General features: G+C 43.1%; 1 protein-coding gene across 2 annotated transcripts in view; it reads right to left on the bottom strand.

Annotated features, from left to right (window-relative positions):
• Window positions 1-17354, bottom strand: part of LOC147115713 (solute carrier family 12 member 9) — a 133749-nt gene that overhangs the window by 17623 nt on the left and 98772 nt on the right. For both annotated transcript variants that reach the window (XM_085990201.1, XM_085990200.1), the window contains one exon: window positions 14266-14390. In XM_085990201.1, coding sequence (XP_085846327.1) covers window positions 14266-14390 — 125 coding nt within the window. The remainder of the gene's footprint in view (window positions 1-14265; window positions 14391-17354) is intronic.

The raw sequence follows: 17354 nt of genomic DNA, 5'->3' as shown, positions 1-17354 counted from the left end.
CGAATGCAAACTAATCTCAGGGCAGTTTTGCAGAGAAAGAACAAAAACAATAAAAACAATTAAATTTCACAGAGGTGTCGCCTCAATAGCTTGTGCTGTAAACCTGAAGTTTAAAAAAAAGAAAACTTGTGCCACTAATCAGTTTAAACCAAAAAAGCATTTCTGTTCAGATTTCTATCCAGTTAGTCCTCAATTGTTTCCAATGTACAGTGCTGTACCAAGAGCAGCCTTGATATGCAATCTTGCTTGATGTCATTATCTTACAACTACTTGCCATAATCAAAGCATCCAGCCGAGAAAATTGCAGTAAAAATGAAAGCTGAAAAAAGCTCTCGGAGGTGCTTTTCCACACAAAGCTGCGTTATCATTTATGGTATTTTATAAGAACCTTTACAGTGGCCAGTTCCTTCAAAAATGCTTAGTGAATTCGAACTGTGACAACTAACAGTTATTTGCAGATGATGTGTTCCTCAAGGATATTACCCTTACCTGGGTCAAAAACAATTATTTAGAAAGCCACTTAAAGTGGCTAGCTGCTCAAGTCTTATTTTTTTTTATAGGCTATGAAAGGTGCTGGGCAAAGGTAAAAACGGGGTCACTCTCCATTAAAGTGCCACTAAAGAGTGACATTTTTGGTGTCCATGCTACATCTGTGCGACAAGTGGAAAATTAAATTTACATTAAATTTATGTGCGCATTTAACAAACATATCTTCAACACACTTTATGCACTGATTTACTTCAAAGGTGAGGAATGTGTACAGCTGCTTTGCTGCATTACTTTGCGCGCACCAGAATAGTGGAGAATAATTTAGATTCTTTAACACTCACTGGAGTCTCAAGTAGTTTGGTTTCTATTTGTTAAGGCAATTGTTTATTCTGTACTTAATAAAACACAGTCTCTCACAGCTCCTCTTCCACTCCTTTCCTTTTTCTTTATTGTAGGTTTCTAATCAGTATCGCGAGATGTTTATCCCAGTTCACTTGGAACAATCCTTTTTTTTTAAAGCTGTCACATGAAACTAAGCCTAATTTAACATTTTAACAATCAGTCAAAACTATGTTTTGTGCCATAATATCTGGTGCAAGTAATCTTATAAAACAATGCTATATTGCACCAATACCTTACATCACTATTTAAATTTTGTGATCAGCAACTGTACAGGAGGCAGCATAGTTGCCAGCCACATGCTTTTTATAGGAATGATCAGCTTTTCCAGCTCCTGTCCACACGACTTGCATGAGGGCCAGAAGAACAGCTGATTTCAGTACTCGCTGAAATTGCGACGTGTGGCTCACCTCTGCTGCTTGAGCAGCTGACCAAGTGACCCTTAAACACACGTACTGATCTTACGTGAGCATTCTGCACTTCAAGCACACCACAAGTCAGAAACTGACTGTACAGCACTACTTTAAGGAGTTGCAAAAGCTTAGTGAACATGAACTTTGCAACAGCTACTAAGTGTATGGAGTTTAAACAGCCATCTAAATGCTCCAAGTTGACTTCATGGTGAGACTTGCCTAAGTTTGATTACTTGGAGTAATGGCTTTACAATTATACAAATAGCATATTCAGTGCTGTGGATGGAGCACATTCAGTGCATGTTTACTACATCTGGAATAATCTGCTTCTATTGCCAATCTGCAAAGTGACATTGTTAATAGTTCTTTCTGCTCAATGGAGATGCATTCATGTGAAAGACCTTTTATTTTTTCAGGAGTTTTGAAACCCTCTGCCATGCCCAGGTCTAACAATACCTACATTGTTCATTGGATGGCCACCATGATTTCTTCTGTCGCCCCAGATGGTGGAAAATACTGTGTTGCTAGACCACTAGGTCCTGACTAAACCATAGTTTTAGATTTATTCATAATTAAGTTGATATAGAAGCAAAAAGATATGTGCAAAATAATTATCAGCACATAGTCTTACACAGTATTTACAGCACAGAAACAGGCCATTCAGCCCAATAGGTCCATGCCGGTGTTTATGCTCTACACGAACCTCCTCTCACCCCTCTGAAATTAAACCCATTAATATATTGGTTTCTCCCTCGTGCTTATCTAGCTTCACCTTAAATGCATTTTTGCTATTCGCTTCAACTACTCCTTGTGGTAGCGAGTTCCATATTCGAACCACTCTCTGGGTAAAGAAGTTTCTCCTGAATTCCCTACTGGATTTATTAGTGACTATCTTATATTTACAACCCCTAGTTCTGGTCTCCCCTGCAGGTGGAAACATCTTCCCTACGTTTACTGTATCAAAGCCTTTCATAATTTTAAAGACCTCTAGCAGGTGGTAACAACAACAACTTGCATTTATATAGTGCTTTTAATGTAGTAAAACATCCCAAATCTTCTCTTCTAGAGAAAAGAGCCCCAGCCTGTTCAACCTTTCCTGATGTGGTACAACCGCTCAGTTCTGGTAAATCTTTTTTGCACCTTCTCCAGTGTCTCTATATCCTTTTTATAATATGGAGGCCAGAACTGTTCACCGTACTGCAAGTGTGGTCTAACCAAGGTTCCATGCATGTTTAATCTAACTTCCCTTCTTTTCAATCCTATCCCTCTAGAAATGAACCCCAGTGCTTTGTTTGCTTTCTTATGGCTTTATTAACCTGCATCACGACTTTTAGTGATCTGTGTATCTGTACCCCCAGATCCTTCTGTTCCTCTACTCCATTTATCCACTTACTTTCCAAGGAATGTGGACTCATTATTCTTCCCATCAAAATGTACCTCCGCACACTTCTCTAAATTGAAGTTCAATTAGCAATTTCATGCCCATTCTGCAAGTTTATTGATGTCTTCATGCATTTTGTCGCAGTCCTCCTCTGTATTAACTACAACCCCCAATTTGGTGTCTCCTGCAAATTTTGAATTTGTACTTCCAATTCCAGAGTCCAAATTGTTTATGCAAATCGTGAACAGTGGTCCCAGCACTGATCCCTATAGAACACTACTTCCCACCTTTTGCCAGCCTGAGTAACTACCTTTAACCTCTACTCTCTGTTTTCTGTTTTGTAGCCAGCTTGCTAATAATTCTGCGACTTGTCCCGACTCCACATGTTGACCTTAGTCATGAGTCTACTATGCAGTACCTTATATCAAAGGCCTTCTGCAAATCCAAATATGTTACATCTACTACATTACCCTATCTACCCTTTCTGTTAATTCTTCAAAGAATTCAATAAAGTTGGTCAAGCATGACCTTCCCTTTTGAAATCCATGCTGACTACTCTATATATTATGCAAGTACATTTCCATTTAAATGAAAAAGAAGCGGCTGGACACAGACAAAGAATATTAAAGACAAACATTCAAGCTGAATAAGTTAATGATTACTAATTCCATTGCAGTCCTTGCATATTGTCCATTCACTGACTACGTTTGCCATTGAACAAAATAAACTTCATCTAGACATCGCAGAAACACAGCTGGCTGATGCCATTTTTAAATTGTTTGATCCTATGTAAAATTACATGAAAATATAAAGCAAAAATATAAGCCCTATTTTTCAGAGAATCATAGAATGGTTACAGAACAGGAGGCCGCCATTCGGTCCATCGAGCCCATGCCGGCTCTCTGCAAGAGCACTTCAGCTAGTCCCACTCCCCCGTCCTTTCCCTGTAGCCCTGAAAATTATTTTCCTTCAGGTACTTATCCAATTCCCTTTTGAAAGCCACGATTGAGTCTGCCTCCACCACCCTTTCAGGCAGTGCATTCCAGATCCTAACCACTCGCTGCGTAAAAAAAGTTTTTCCTCACGTTGCCTTTGGTTCTTCTGCCAATCACCTTAAATCTGTGTCCTCTGGTTCTCGACCCTTCTGCCAATGGGAACAGTTTCTCTCTATCTACTCTGTCCAGACCCCTCATGATTTTGAACACCTCTATCAAACCTCTCAACCTTCTCTGCTCTAAGGAGAACAACCCCAGCTTCTCCAGTCTACCCACATAACTGAAGTCCCTCATCCCTGGAACCATTCGTGTTAATCTTTTCTGCACCCTCTCGAAGGCCTTCACATCCTTCCTAAAATGCAGCGCCCAGAAATGGACACAATACTCCAGTTAATGCCGAACGAGTGTTTTATAAAGGTTCATCATAACTTCCTTGCTTTTGTACTCTAGGCCTCTATTTATGAAGCCCAGGATCCCATATGCTTTTTTAACCGCTTTCTCAACCTGCCCTGCCACCTTCAATGATTTGTGTACATATACCCCCAGGTCTATCTGTTCATGCACCCCACTTTAGGATTGTACCCTTTAGTTTATATTGCCTCTCCTCATTCTTCCTACGAAAATGTATCACTTCGCACTTTTCTGCATTAAATTTCACCAGCCTGTCCAAGTCTTCTTGAAGTCTATCACTATCCTTTCAAGTTTTGTCTCATCTATAAATTTTGAAATTGTGCCCTGTACTCCCAAGTCCAAATCATTGATGTCCCAGAAATTCGGGTCGGAGGCTTCCCGCGGGTGCAAGCCCCCGACCTGCACTTACCTAGCGCGCCGGCCGTTGTGCTATGGGCCCGCGTGAGATTCTGATCCTGGGCCTCCTCCAACTGCCGGTGCGCAGTGCTTGCGTATCCCAGGGGTGCAGTTAGTTCGAAGCGTCCCCCAGGATCACGTGGGCCATAGCCAATGGTAGCAGGGAATCTGTATTCATAGATTTGACAGGAAGACCTGTCAAATCTATGAATACAATTCAGCCCCAAAACATCACTAAAACTTCAAATACATTTTTAAAAATCACATTTTTAAAATAACTATAAATTACATAAAATAACTATTTTAAAAACAATATAAATTTTTGAAAAAATTAATTACAGTTTCTAACAGGACTAAAAATAAACTTACCTTTCTTTAAAGTATTTAAAAATAATAAACCTGTGGAAAAAATGTTTTAATTTAACTTAATTCACCACTTACCTTGTTAAAAGCAGGCCTTGCGACTGCTTTTTACAAGCATAGCTCCTGGAGACTTACCCTCCCGGAGAAACCTGCAAAAAAAATGGAAGTTCCAGGCACACGCGTTCGACCTGTGAACCCCTTCCTTTAAGGGAACGGAAGTTCCAGTTTCCCGCGCATGCGCAGTGCATGCACGAAACCGGCACTTTCATTGGGCCTACGCGAGAATACCCAGTGCGTACTCACCCATGGGGACCCGAAATTCTGGCCCAATATACATCAGGAAAAGCAGTGGTCCTAGAACCGACCCCTGGGGAACTGTCTACCTTCCGCCAGTCAGAAAAAAAACCTTCACCAGTACTCTGTTTCCTGTCACTTAGCCAATTTCACAACCATGCTGCCACTGTCCCTCTTATTCCACGGGTTTCAATTTTGCTGGCAGGCCTAGTGTGTGGTACTTTATCAAATGCCTTTTGGAAATCCATATATACGTCAACTGCATTGCCCTCATCAACCCTCTCTGTTACCTCATCAAAAAACTCAATCAAGTTAGTTAAACACGATTTGCCTTTAACAAATCCATGCTGGCTTTCCTTAATTAATCCACACTTGTCCAAGTGATTTAACTTTATCCCTGATTATCGTTTCTAAAAGCTTCCCCGTTACCAAGGTTAAACTGACTGGCCTGTTGTTGCTGGCTTTATCCTTACACCCTTTTTTGAACAAGGGTGTAACATTTGCAATTCTCCAGCCCTCTGCCACCACCCCCGTATCCAAGGAGGATTGGAAGATTATGGAGAGTACCTCTGCGATTTCCTCCTCAACTTCCCTCAGCATCCTAGGATGCATCCCATCCGGTCCTGGTGACTTAACATCTTTTAAGTACAGACAGCCTTTCTAGTACCTCCTCTTATCAATTTTTATCTAATCCAGTATCTCCACGGCCTCCTCTTTCACTGTGACTTTGGCAGCATCTTCTTCCTTGGTAAAGACAGATGCAAAGTACTCATTTTAGTACCTCAGCCATACCTCTGTCTCCAGGCGTAGGTCTCCTTTTTGGTTCCTAATTGGCCCCACCCCTCCTCTTACTGCCCGTGTTATTTATATGCCTATAGAAGACTTTTGAATGATCTTTTATGTTATGTTAGCTGCCAATCTATTCTCATACTCTCTCTTTGCCCCTCTTATTTTCTTTTTCACTTCCCCTCTAAACTTTCGATATTCAGCCTGATTCTCACTTGTATTCTCAACCTGACATCTGTCATATGTGCTCTTTTTCTGCTTCATCTTACTCTCTATTTCTTTCATCATCCAGGGAGCGCTGGCTTTTGTTGCCCTACCTTTCCCCGTCGACTGTACCTGAACCATCTCCTCTAACTTCAATTCCAATTTAGCCGGGCCAGATCCGTTCTCAACCCACTGACATCTGCCTTCCTCCAATTAAGTATTTTTACTCTAGATTGCTCCCTGTCCTTTTCCATAGGTAATCTAAACCGTATGATATTATAATCACTGTTCCCTAAATGTTCTTCTACTGACACTTGCTCCACTTCATTCCCCAGAACAGAATGAATTAATGACCTCATAGTGAAGGCGCCCCAAGGTAGCAGCGATCATAATATGATTGAATTTTACATTCAGTTTGAGGGAGAGAAGAATGGGTCCATGACTAGTATTTTAAACTTAAATAAGGCTAATTATGAGGGCATGAAAGCAGAGCTAGCTGAAGTGAACTGGCAAATTAGGTTAAAGGGTAGGTCAATAGAGTTGCAGTGGCAGACATTTAAGGGGATATTTCAGAATACACAGAATATATACATTCCAACGAGAAAGAAAAATACCACGGGGAGGACCCACCATCCGTGGTTAACTAAAAAAGTTAAAGATAGTATCAAACTTAAAGAGAAAGCATATAATTGCGCAAAGATGGGTGGCAGGTCAGAAGATTGGACAGAATATAAAAAACAGCAAAGAATGACTAAAAGATTATTAAGGAGAGAAAAATTAGAGTACGACAGAAAGCTAGCTAGAAATATAAAAACAGATAGTAAGAGTTTCTATATTTAAAAAAGAAAAGTTAACAGTGAGCGTTGGTCCTATAGAAAGTGAGTCTGGGGAATTAATAATGGAAAATAAGGAGTTGGCAGTTGAATTGAACAGGTATTTTGCATCGGTCTTCACTATAAAGGATACAAGTAATATCCCTGAAATAGCTGTAAATCAGGAAATGGAAGGGAGGGAGGAACTCAAGAAAATTATAAACACCAAGGAAGTGGTACTGAGCAAATTGTTGTAGCTGCGGGCTGACAAGTCTCCGGGTCCTGATGGACTTCATCCTAGGGTCTTAAAAGAAGTGGCTAGTGAGATAGTTGATGCGTTGGTTTTAATTTTCCCAAATTCCCTAGATTCGGGGAAGGTTCCATTAGATTGGAAAATAGCGAATGCACTGGCATGTCAGCATAGTTTTGTGTGCTGAAGTCCCTGGAGTGGGACTTGAACCCACAATCTTCTGACTCAAAAGCGAGGGTGCTACCAACTGAGCCACGACTGACACAATTCATCAGTGAACTGAGTATTGGTGAGCAGATAGCACGGTTGACAACTCCTTCCGTCACTTTGCTGATGATCGATAGTATGCCGTTAGGATGGTAATTGGCTGGATTGGATTTGTGGACAGGACAAAACTGGACAATTTTCCACATTGTCAGGTAGATGAGAGTGTTGCAGCCGTACTGGAACAGCTCAGCTAGAGGTGCGGCTAATTCTGGAGCACAGGTCCAAAAATACTACAGCCGGGATGCTGTCAGGTCCCGTAGCCTTTTCTGTGTCCAGTGCACTCAGCCATTACTTTATAACGCTGAGTGAATCAAATTGGCTGAAGACTTGCATCTGCAATGGTGGGGACCTCAGAAGGAGGCCGAGAAGAATCATCCACTTGGCACTTCTGACTGAAGATGGTTACAAATGTTGCAGCCTCGTCTTTTGCACTCATGTGCTGGGCTTCGCCATCATAGAGGATGGAGATGTTCATGTGTCTTCCTCTTCCTGTTAGTTGGTTAACTGCCCACCACCATTCGCGACTACATGAGGCAGGACTGTAGAGCTTTGACCTGATCTGTTGGTTGTGGGATCACTTAGCTCTGTCTATAACGTGCGGTTTCCACTGTTTTGGCATGTATGGAGTCCCACGTTGTAGCTTCACCAGGTTACCACTTTCTTTTCAGGTATGCCTGATGCTGTAACTGTAATGCTCTTCTACACTCATCATTGAACCAAGGCTGGACATCTGGCTTGATGGTGAAGGAGGAGTGGGAGATATGCAAGGCCATGAGATTAGATTGTGGTGGAATACAATTCTGCTGCTGCTGATGGCCCACAGTACCTCATGGATGCCCAGTTTTGAACGGCTAGATCTGTTCTGAATTTCTCTCATTTAGCATGGTGGTAGTGCCACACAACATGATGGAGGGTGTCCTCAGTGCGAAGACAGGACTTGGTCTCCGTGTGGTGGTCACTCCTACCAAAACCTTCATGGATAGACGCATCTGTAGATTGGAGAGGATGAGGTCAAGTAGGTTATTCCTTTGTGTTAGCTCTCTCCCCACCTGCCACAAGCCCAGTCCGGCAACTCTGTCCTTCAGGACTCAGCCAGCTGTGATACTATGGAGTCACTTTTAGTGATGGACATTGAAGACCCCCATCTGGAGTACATTCTGTGCCCTCGTTACCCTCAGTGCTTCCTCCAAGTGGTTTGCAACAGGAAGGAGTCCTGATTCAACAGCTGAGGGAGAGCGGTAGGTGATAATCAACAGGAATTTTCCTTACCCATGTTTGACCTGAAGCCATGAGACTTCAGTGCTGAGTACTCCCAAGGGTACTCCCACCCAACAGTATATCACTGTGCACCCACTGGTGGGTCTATCCTGCCAGTGGGATAGATATATCCAGAGATGGTGATGGAGGAGTCTGGGACATTAACTGATGGTCGTACTCACAGAATCATACCTACGTCAGGTTGTTTCTTGACTAGTCTGTGGGACAGCTTTCGCAATCTTGGCACCAGTACACAGATGCTAGGGAGGAGGACTCTGCAGGTTCAGCTGGGCTGGTTTTGCCTTCGTCGTCCTAATTTGATGCCGAGGTCGCAGCCAAGTGGTCTGTCCATTTTTAAAATTCTTATTCTTTGTAGCGGTTTGATACACCGGAGTGGCTTGCTAGACCACTTCACAAGGCAGTTAAGAGTCAACCATGTTAGTGTGGGACTGGAGTTACATATCGGCCAGACCATGTAAGGACATCAGGTTTCCTTCCCTAAAGTATATTAGTGAACAGGTTGGGCTTTTACAACAATGTGACAGCTTCATGGTCACTTTACTGACACCAGCTTTTTAAGTTACCAGATTTATTTCTCGAATTGAATTCAAATTCTCAAACTCTTAGTGGCATCTGAACTCGAGTTCACCAAATTATTAGTCCAGGCCTTTGAATTACTAGTCCAGTAATGCTACCATACCCGTTTTAACCAAAGTATATAAAATTAAAAGCAGAATGTATGACTTGAAAATTCTTCCCACCTTCATATCCCGCATCACCTGAAGACTACACTTGGGTCTTCTTGACTCCTCACGTGCAGCCCCATAGGCGATCGAATATAAAAATCCATGGAGAGATCAGCCCAAGAGGCAATGCAGCTCACACATTGCGAGTGTGTGTGAGAGGAGGGGGGATATCAAGTGACGTAATAAAACTCACTACGCACTTGGTTTGAGCATAAAGCAAGGCCTTAATCAACTTATTTCAGAACATGGAAGTCTAGTTGTATCCACTAGCTCCTTGTCTTTACCAAATGTCCCTGGAAAGCTGGGGCCAACGCCCGAGTATTTATACTCCTTGGATGGCGCCACCAGCTGGCCGTCCAGTGTTATTTCATAGGTAGTTTCTCAATGATGAGATTTATGACATCAAGTATCCAATAAAATTTGCACATGAGAACAATGGTAAGATTGAAAAAAAAAAATCCAGTCCAGAAAAACTTCTGACCAAAACAACAAAAATATAATGGGCCAGAAATTCCAGGCCAGAAGCGTGAGTACGGTCGGCTTACTCACGCTTCTGGCCGTTGGAAATGCCGGCGTTCAGCATGAACAGCGCATGCGGGGAACGCCGGCATTTCCAGACCTCGAGCGCGTGCGACTGCACAGGCAGTGCTTGCGCAGTGAACTTCGTGGATTTCATTCATGAAATCCGTGAGGTTAAGTCCTTAGAAGTTACACTTGAAAAAAGCAAGTGTAAAGTTGTTCATTGGCTGCGGAGGAAGATATATTTTATCGTGGAGCTTTTGAAATGCAATATTTTTGTTTGGGAAAGGGAGGGAAGTTATTTTAAGAAATTTTAAGTAAGTTTAAAAGTTAAAATTTTTTTTTTTTTTTTTTAAAAAGGGTTTTCAGAACGGTAGGTAGAAGGAGCAATTGTGGCTGTGTGAGTGGAATGTGAGAATGAGTTATGTATGTATGTCCACATATATTCCTTTACGTATATGTATGTATGTTTTATATTCCTTTACTAGTGTGTATGAATGTATGTTTTTAATTATGATTTTCCAATAAGTTACTTTCTCTGAAAGTCATAATTAAATAATACATTCATACACATAAGTAAAGGAATATATACATAACACGCAAAGGAATATATACAGACATACATACTTTCAGAAGCTCCACGATAAGAAATATCTTCCTCCGCAGCCTCTGTAGCAACTGTACCCATGCTTTTTTCATGTGTAAGTTGTAATGACTGGACCTCACTGAAAGCATTAATGAAAGCGGCGAATTATACTGCGCACTGCGCTGCCTGTGCAGTCGCACGCGTTCTGCCTCTGAACCCCTTCGTTCAGAGGACAGGAAATGCCGGTTTTCCCCACATGCACTGTGCATGCTGAAAACCGGCATTTCATCCGGCCAGATGCGTAAGTACCCCGACCGTACTCGCGCATTTGGAAGGGAATTATTGGGCCAACATTTTACATGTCAATAAAATAAAAAATTTAACAATTGCACGACTTGCCCCCTCGCATCTACGACTGAGGGTCCAAGGAGGTGCATTGCGCAAGAGGTCATCATCGTACGTATCCTCACACTGTTCCCTTTGGGGAACTGTATGAAGTGGTGGAAGGATTTATGGCCGTGATTAACGCTCATTCCGTGACCGTAACCATCTTTGAACCAGCCATTAGGGTGGTTAGTCCTATGGCGGGAGGGTTTTACGGGCTCCCACAACCCATCTGGGGGGGGGGTGGGGGGGGGGGGGGGGGGGGGGGGGCCACCAACACCCACGGACGCAAGTATCCCGCTGGATGTCCACCCAGAATTTAAAGTTGGAGCTCCGACTCCACTTGCCGGGACTGTCTGGAGTGGGGTTCAAAACCCTACTCCTTCTGGCCCAGCGGCGGGGATGCTTACTGCTACGCAAAAGGCCCACTCCGCACAAAAGGTGACACCCATACGTTTCCTGCGCCTTTTCCCTCCCCGTGACTGGAGCCCTATGCTGCCATTTCACGTTGCTAATCGGATTGGGCCTTTGTCATAGCGGTAGGATCCCCGCCGCTGGGCCAGATCAGGGTAGGGTTTCGAACCCCGCTCCAGACAGTCCCGGCAAGTGGAGTCGGAGCTCCGGCTCTAAATTCTGGGTTGACATCCAGTGGGATATTTGCGTCCGTGGGTGTGGGTGGCCCCCCCCTCCTTGTATAGCTTGTGGGAGCCCGTAAAACCCTCCCGCCATAGGACTAACCGCCCTAATGGCTGGTTCAAAGATGGTTACGGTCACGGAATGAGCGTTAATCACGGCCATAAATCCTTCCACCACTTCATACAGTTCCCCAAAGGGAACAGTGTGAAGACACGTATGACGACGACATTGCTAAATAAATAAATGGAATTTAAAAAATTCTTTTAGGGCTTTTAAAAGTCTTTAAATTGCTTTAATTCTCTTTAAAACTACTTCAGATTACTCAAAATAATGTAAACATTTTAAAAAGTTTATAAAAGTTACCAAAATCTTCAAAAAACTTCCAAAAACCTATTTAAACTGCTGCTTTGCATGTAAAAAAGCAAAGCAGCTTGACAGAAACATTGGGGGCGTGTCCAGTGAAACTGAGACCTCAAGGGGCGTGTCTCACTTACACTGCACGCTCCTGGCTCCGCGCTGGCTGCACTCCTGGGCGGCGTGACGTCATACGCTGCCCGGGATTCTTCTTTCAGTTTCTGCAAGTGCAGGCGTCCCTGGAGCTGATCGGCAGGAGCGCGGGGTAAGTGCAAATACGGGGCTTGCACGCGCTGCAAGCCCCGTTCTGGAATTTCTGGCCCAATCTTTTGAAACAATGCAACTGCACATGCACAAAATATTGAGAGTTGTCTGGAAAAAAAAAGTGGAAAAATTGCAGAACAAATCCCTCACTTTATATTCAAGCCACAAGCAGCACAGTTGGAAAACAAAAAAGGATCAAAGCAAAATATAAAATATGGATTTAAAGAAAATAAAAATGGGTAAAAGCGGAGAGGATGGGATGCTATTTGATTTAACCAGGTTTCAAAGTTGGGAAAAATTTGCAAGTCGAAAATAGAAGCATGGGAGTTGGAAATAATCAGCAGGAGACACCAAAAGAAAGAACAAAAGATAACAAAACAGAGCTTTAAAAGCAGTAATATAAGCTTACAACTGCCTGAGGTCACCTAGGGGTCAGCATGGTCAGACCAGTCAAGCCCGATTGAAAACTAGAGCAAAATTTGCAAATTGACGTAGAAAAAAAAGAAATGGCAAAGCTAGAAAACATAGAACGGGGCAAGACAATAAAAAAATAAAGTGGATTTCACCATTTCACAACCACTATCTGACTTCTCAGGCCTTTCCCTACCACAGCCCTCTTCATCACCTCAGACTTCAATATGAAGAGCTTAGGGTCGTTTCTGTGTCCAAAATTGAAGTTATATTGCGGCTGGGATTGCTGACTTTCCCCAATTAGCCACTCTCTCAAACTCCCAGCTCCACCTAAACGTGCCCTTGCTTGTCCCCTTCTTTTCAGTTTATCCCCCATTCTGTCCACTTATCTCATCCACAAAACCCAGCTCCAGTTTCCTTGAACCTCTCCCACCCTCGTCCAGACCTTCCAACGTCATCTTCTCACTCCCATAATTACTATTTTCATCAATGCATCTCCCCCTCTTTCAGAACCATCATGATCACTCCCTTCAACAAACCAATCCTAAACTGCTCTACTCTCTCCAACTTCTGCCCCATCTAAAACCTTCTTTTTCTCTTCAGAGATCGAGAATGTGTTATTGATTCTAACTATGCTCCAATTCTCCCTCCACTTCTCGTTAAACCCTTCCAATTTGGCTTCTGCCCTACCTGCAGTATCAATATCATACTGATCAGTCACAAATGACTTCCTGTCCTGTGCAACTTGAACAGTGGCTCCCCATTGCTCCCTAACCGTTCAGCCACCTGCAACCCATAGGGGTGAAGGTCTTTTTTTGAGGGACATCATGACGGCCACTTTGAAAGGCAGTGGGCCAGGGTAGGAAGTTTAGTGGTCAGCAGTTTAGTGGGATTTGAGGTCAAGAGAGCAGGATGTATGTCTCATGGGCGAGATGAGGGTATAGGAGGAGATGGGAGAGAAACGCGAGAGAGATTGGGATTTCGGAGTGCGAAGGGTAGAGAAAGGGCCTGCTGGAGCTTTAATTTGGAGGGCAAAGGGAAGAGGTAGAAGCACCAAAAGCAACGGAACAGATGGTCTCCACCTTGGTGACTAAGAAATCCATTAGCTCCATACAATTATTGTTGGACTCAAGAATGGAGCAACAGCTGCAAAGGCATCCAGGAACCTTTTGGAGGGTAGAACAAAATCTGCATAATGTTGCTGGCGAGTTTTATTTAACCAATAAAGCATTTTAAATTACACAATCTGTGTCAAGTTCGAGGACCACATTGTTACCCTTAAATGTTTTCAAAAGGAGTAACCACTCAGTCCAGAAGATAGAACGGGTTAAAATTTCAATATTACTGTGGTCAACGGAAGGGTGTGCAAGAACACGTTGCTTGAGTCAGAATTATGCTTTAGTGAGACAGATGTATCCAGACCCACCATTTCTGTAGTGTTTTCCTTATGCCTTTACAGTCAGATATACATAGACACACACTTGCTGAATTATTTCCCCAAAATTAGCAAGTTGGGAAGCATAAGAACTCCAAGTACACACAAAATAAAGTTTTCTTGCGCAGGTGCAGAAATTCAAACGGCTCAGAATTTGGACATATTTATTCGTTCATGTGCAATATCCAGGAATATCTAAAATCTCTTTCATACCTGAAATTTGGTGCAGAGGCCCATTCCAATGCCAGACAGGCTAGATCCACAGCAGCATAGACCAAGAGAAAAAAGATGGTCACTATCGCAGCAATAGTATTCAGTTTGCCAGTAAACAGCACAAGCTGCAAAAGCAAAAAAATCATCAATTTAATGTCACAAGTTAATAAGCATGCACACAATTGCCCATCAAAATCACAGGTAATAATGGTCCAAATAAATGTCAGAGGAAAATAGTTGCTCAATTTTTCCCTTCTGACACTGCAGAACCCATTTGCCTTCTGGCATACTCAGAAAGATACTTTAAAGGTCAAGATTTCCCCTCTGAGTTGAATGCAGATCAAGGGTGCAATAAAATAAACAGTAGCTGTAATCTTAATAACACACCATCTGCCGGAGGGTATCAGGTGTTAACGTGAGTGAAGGAGTACTGCTGCAAGTCAATGTATATTATACAAATACATCATTTTCCACAAATGGGCTGCCAAGATGTGCTGGTGTTCATGCTACATTCATAAACAAGGTAAAAAGTTGCCTTTTAACAGTACAATGTTGAAACTGTTGACTTTCAGCACAGAAAAAATGCAAGCTATTCCATAATCTTTAGCAAACAATAGCAATATTCCCATCATAGGACGTTACAGCACAGAACCTACCCATTTTGACCATCAACTCAGTGTCAGTGTTTTTCTCCACGAAACACTAATTTAATGCCACACTCTGCTTTCTTTTTTAATATTCCTCTTTTCCGAGCAACTATCTAATTATCTTAAAATAATTTATGGGCTTTGCGTCAACAATCGTTTGTACCGAATAATTCCACATTCTAACCATCTTTTATTTAAAAATATTTATTCTAACCCTCCCTCATCTTAAACATGTGCACAACATTTCACTGATTAGTACAAACAATTGATTACTATTTATCTCACAGAATCATAGAGTTATACAGCACAGAAAGAGGCCCTTCGTGTCTGCGCCGGCCATCAAGCCCTATGTATTCTAATCCCATTTTCCAGCACTTGGTCCGTAGCCTTGTATGCTATGGCGTTTCAAGTGCTCATCTAAATGTTTCTTGAATGTTGTGAGGGTTCCTGCCTCTATCACCCTTTCAGGTAGTGAGTTCCAGATTCCAACCACCCTCTGGGTGAGAAAGCATTTCCTCAAATCCCCTCTAAACCTCCTGCCCCTTACCTTGAAACTATGCCCCCTGGTTATTGACCCCTCTACTAAGGGGAAAGGTTCGTTTCTATCTACCCTATCTGTGCCCCTCATAATTTTGTACACCTCAATCAGGTCCCCCCTCAGCCTTCTCTGCTCCAAGGAAAACAACCCCAGCCTGTCCAGTCTCTTTTCATAGCTGAAGCGCTCCAGCCCAGGTAACATCCTGGTGAATCTCCTCTGCACCCTCTCCAATGCAATCACATCCTTCCTATAGTGTGGCGACCAGAACTGCACACAGTCTCCCAGCTGTGGCCTAACTAGCGTTTTGTACAGCTCCATCATAACCTCCCTGCTCTTGTATTCTATGCCTCGGCTAATGAAGGCAAGTATCCCATATGCCTTTTTAACCACCTTATCTACCTGTCCTGCTGCCTTCAGGGATCTATGTACATGCACACCAAGGTCCCTCTGATCCTCTGTCCTTCCTAGGGTCCTACCATTCATTGTGTATTCCCTTGCCTTGTTAGTCCTCCCAAAATGCATCACCTCACACTTTTCAGGGTTAAATTCCATTTGCCACTGTTCTGTCCATCTGACCAACCCATCTATATCGTCCTGTAGCCTGAGGCTTCCCTCCTTGCTATTTACCACTCCACCAATATTCGTGTCATCTGCGAACTTACTGATCATACCTCCTTCATTCATATCTAAATCATTAATGTACACTACAAACAGCAAGGGACCCAGCACCGATCCCTGCGGTACACCACTGGACACAGGCTTCCAGTCACAAAAACAACCTTCGACCATCACCCTCTGCCTCCTGCCATTAAGCCAATTTTGGATCCAATGTGCCAAATTGCCCTGGTTCCCATGGGATCTTACCTTCTTGACCAGTCTCCCATGTGGGACTTTGTCAAAAGCCTTGCTGAAGTCCATGTAGACTACATTAACTGCACTACCCTCATCCACACACCTAGTCACCCCCTCAAAAAATTCAATCAAATTGGTTGGACATGATCGCCCCCTGACAAAGCTATGCTGACTATCCTTGATTAATCCTTGCATCTCCAAGTGGAGACTAATTCCATCCCTCAGGATTTTTTCCAATAATTTCCCTACCACTGATGTTAGGCTCACTGGCCTGTAATTCCCTGGTTTATCCCTACTACCCTTCTTGAACAATGGTACTATGTTAGCTGTCCTCCAATCCTCTGGCACCTCCCCTGTGGCCAGAGAGGTTCTGAAAATTTGTGTCAGAGCCCCTGCAATCTCCTCCCTTGCCTCACACAGCAGCTTGGGATACGTCTCGTCTGGGCCTTGGGATTTATCCACTTTTAAGCCTGCTAAAACCGCTAGTACCTCCTCCCTCTCAATGCTAATTTGTTCAAGTATATCACAATCCCCCTGCCTCATTTCTATGCCTACATCGTCCTTCTCCATAGTGAACAATGATGCTCTTAATAACCTGTGGTAAACCACTGTTTGTATTCCACTGTGTACATGCCTGGACATGCCTCGGCTGACTCCTCCCACAAGTCCTAGTATAAAGGTGACTGCTCCCCAGCCCTTTGTATTTCTGGACCGGTCGACCACTCGAGGCAGACCTTCATTCTTTTGTTAATAAAAGCCTTTAGTTACTCTCTTAACTCTCAGTCTTTTATGAGTAATTGATAGCGCATCAATTTTATTAACAAAATTTTTATAATGGAGAAGATCCTCACACCAGCATGCCTGGACTTAGATCATCGGGAGGCGGACTCATCCACCAAGTTTACTCACTGGCTTAAGTGTTTCGAAAAATTCCTGACCGCCTCCGAAGCAATCAAATCGGACGAGGACAAACTGGATGTCCTGACCTCCAAAGTGAACCACCGAGTGTACTCGGTCATCCAAGACACGACCTCGTACGCGGACGCTATCAA

The sequence above is a fragment of the Somniosus microcephalus genome, chromosome 6, assembly GCF_052327205.1.
Source record: "Somniosus microcephalus isolate GS21.2 chromosome 6, FLI_Smic_1.0, whole genome shotgun sequence".
Classification (NCBI taxonomy): domain Eukaryota; kingdom Metazoa; phylum Chordata; class Chondrichthyes; order Squaliformes; family Somniosidae; genus Somniosus; species Somniosus microcephalus.
The sequence above is the reverse complement of the archived record's forward strand: the minus strand, read 5'-3'. Positions and strand labels throughout refer to the sequence as shown.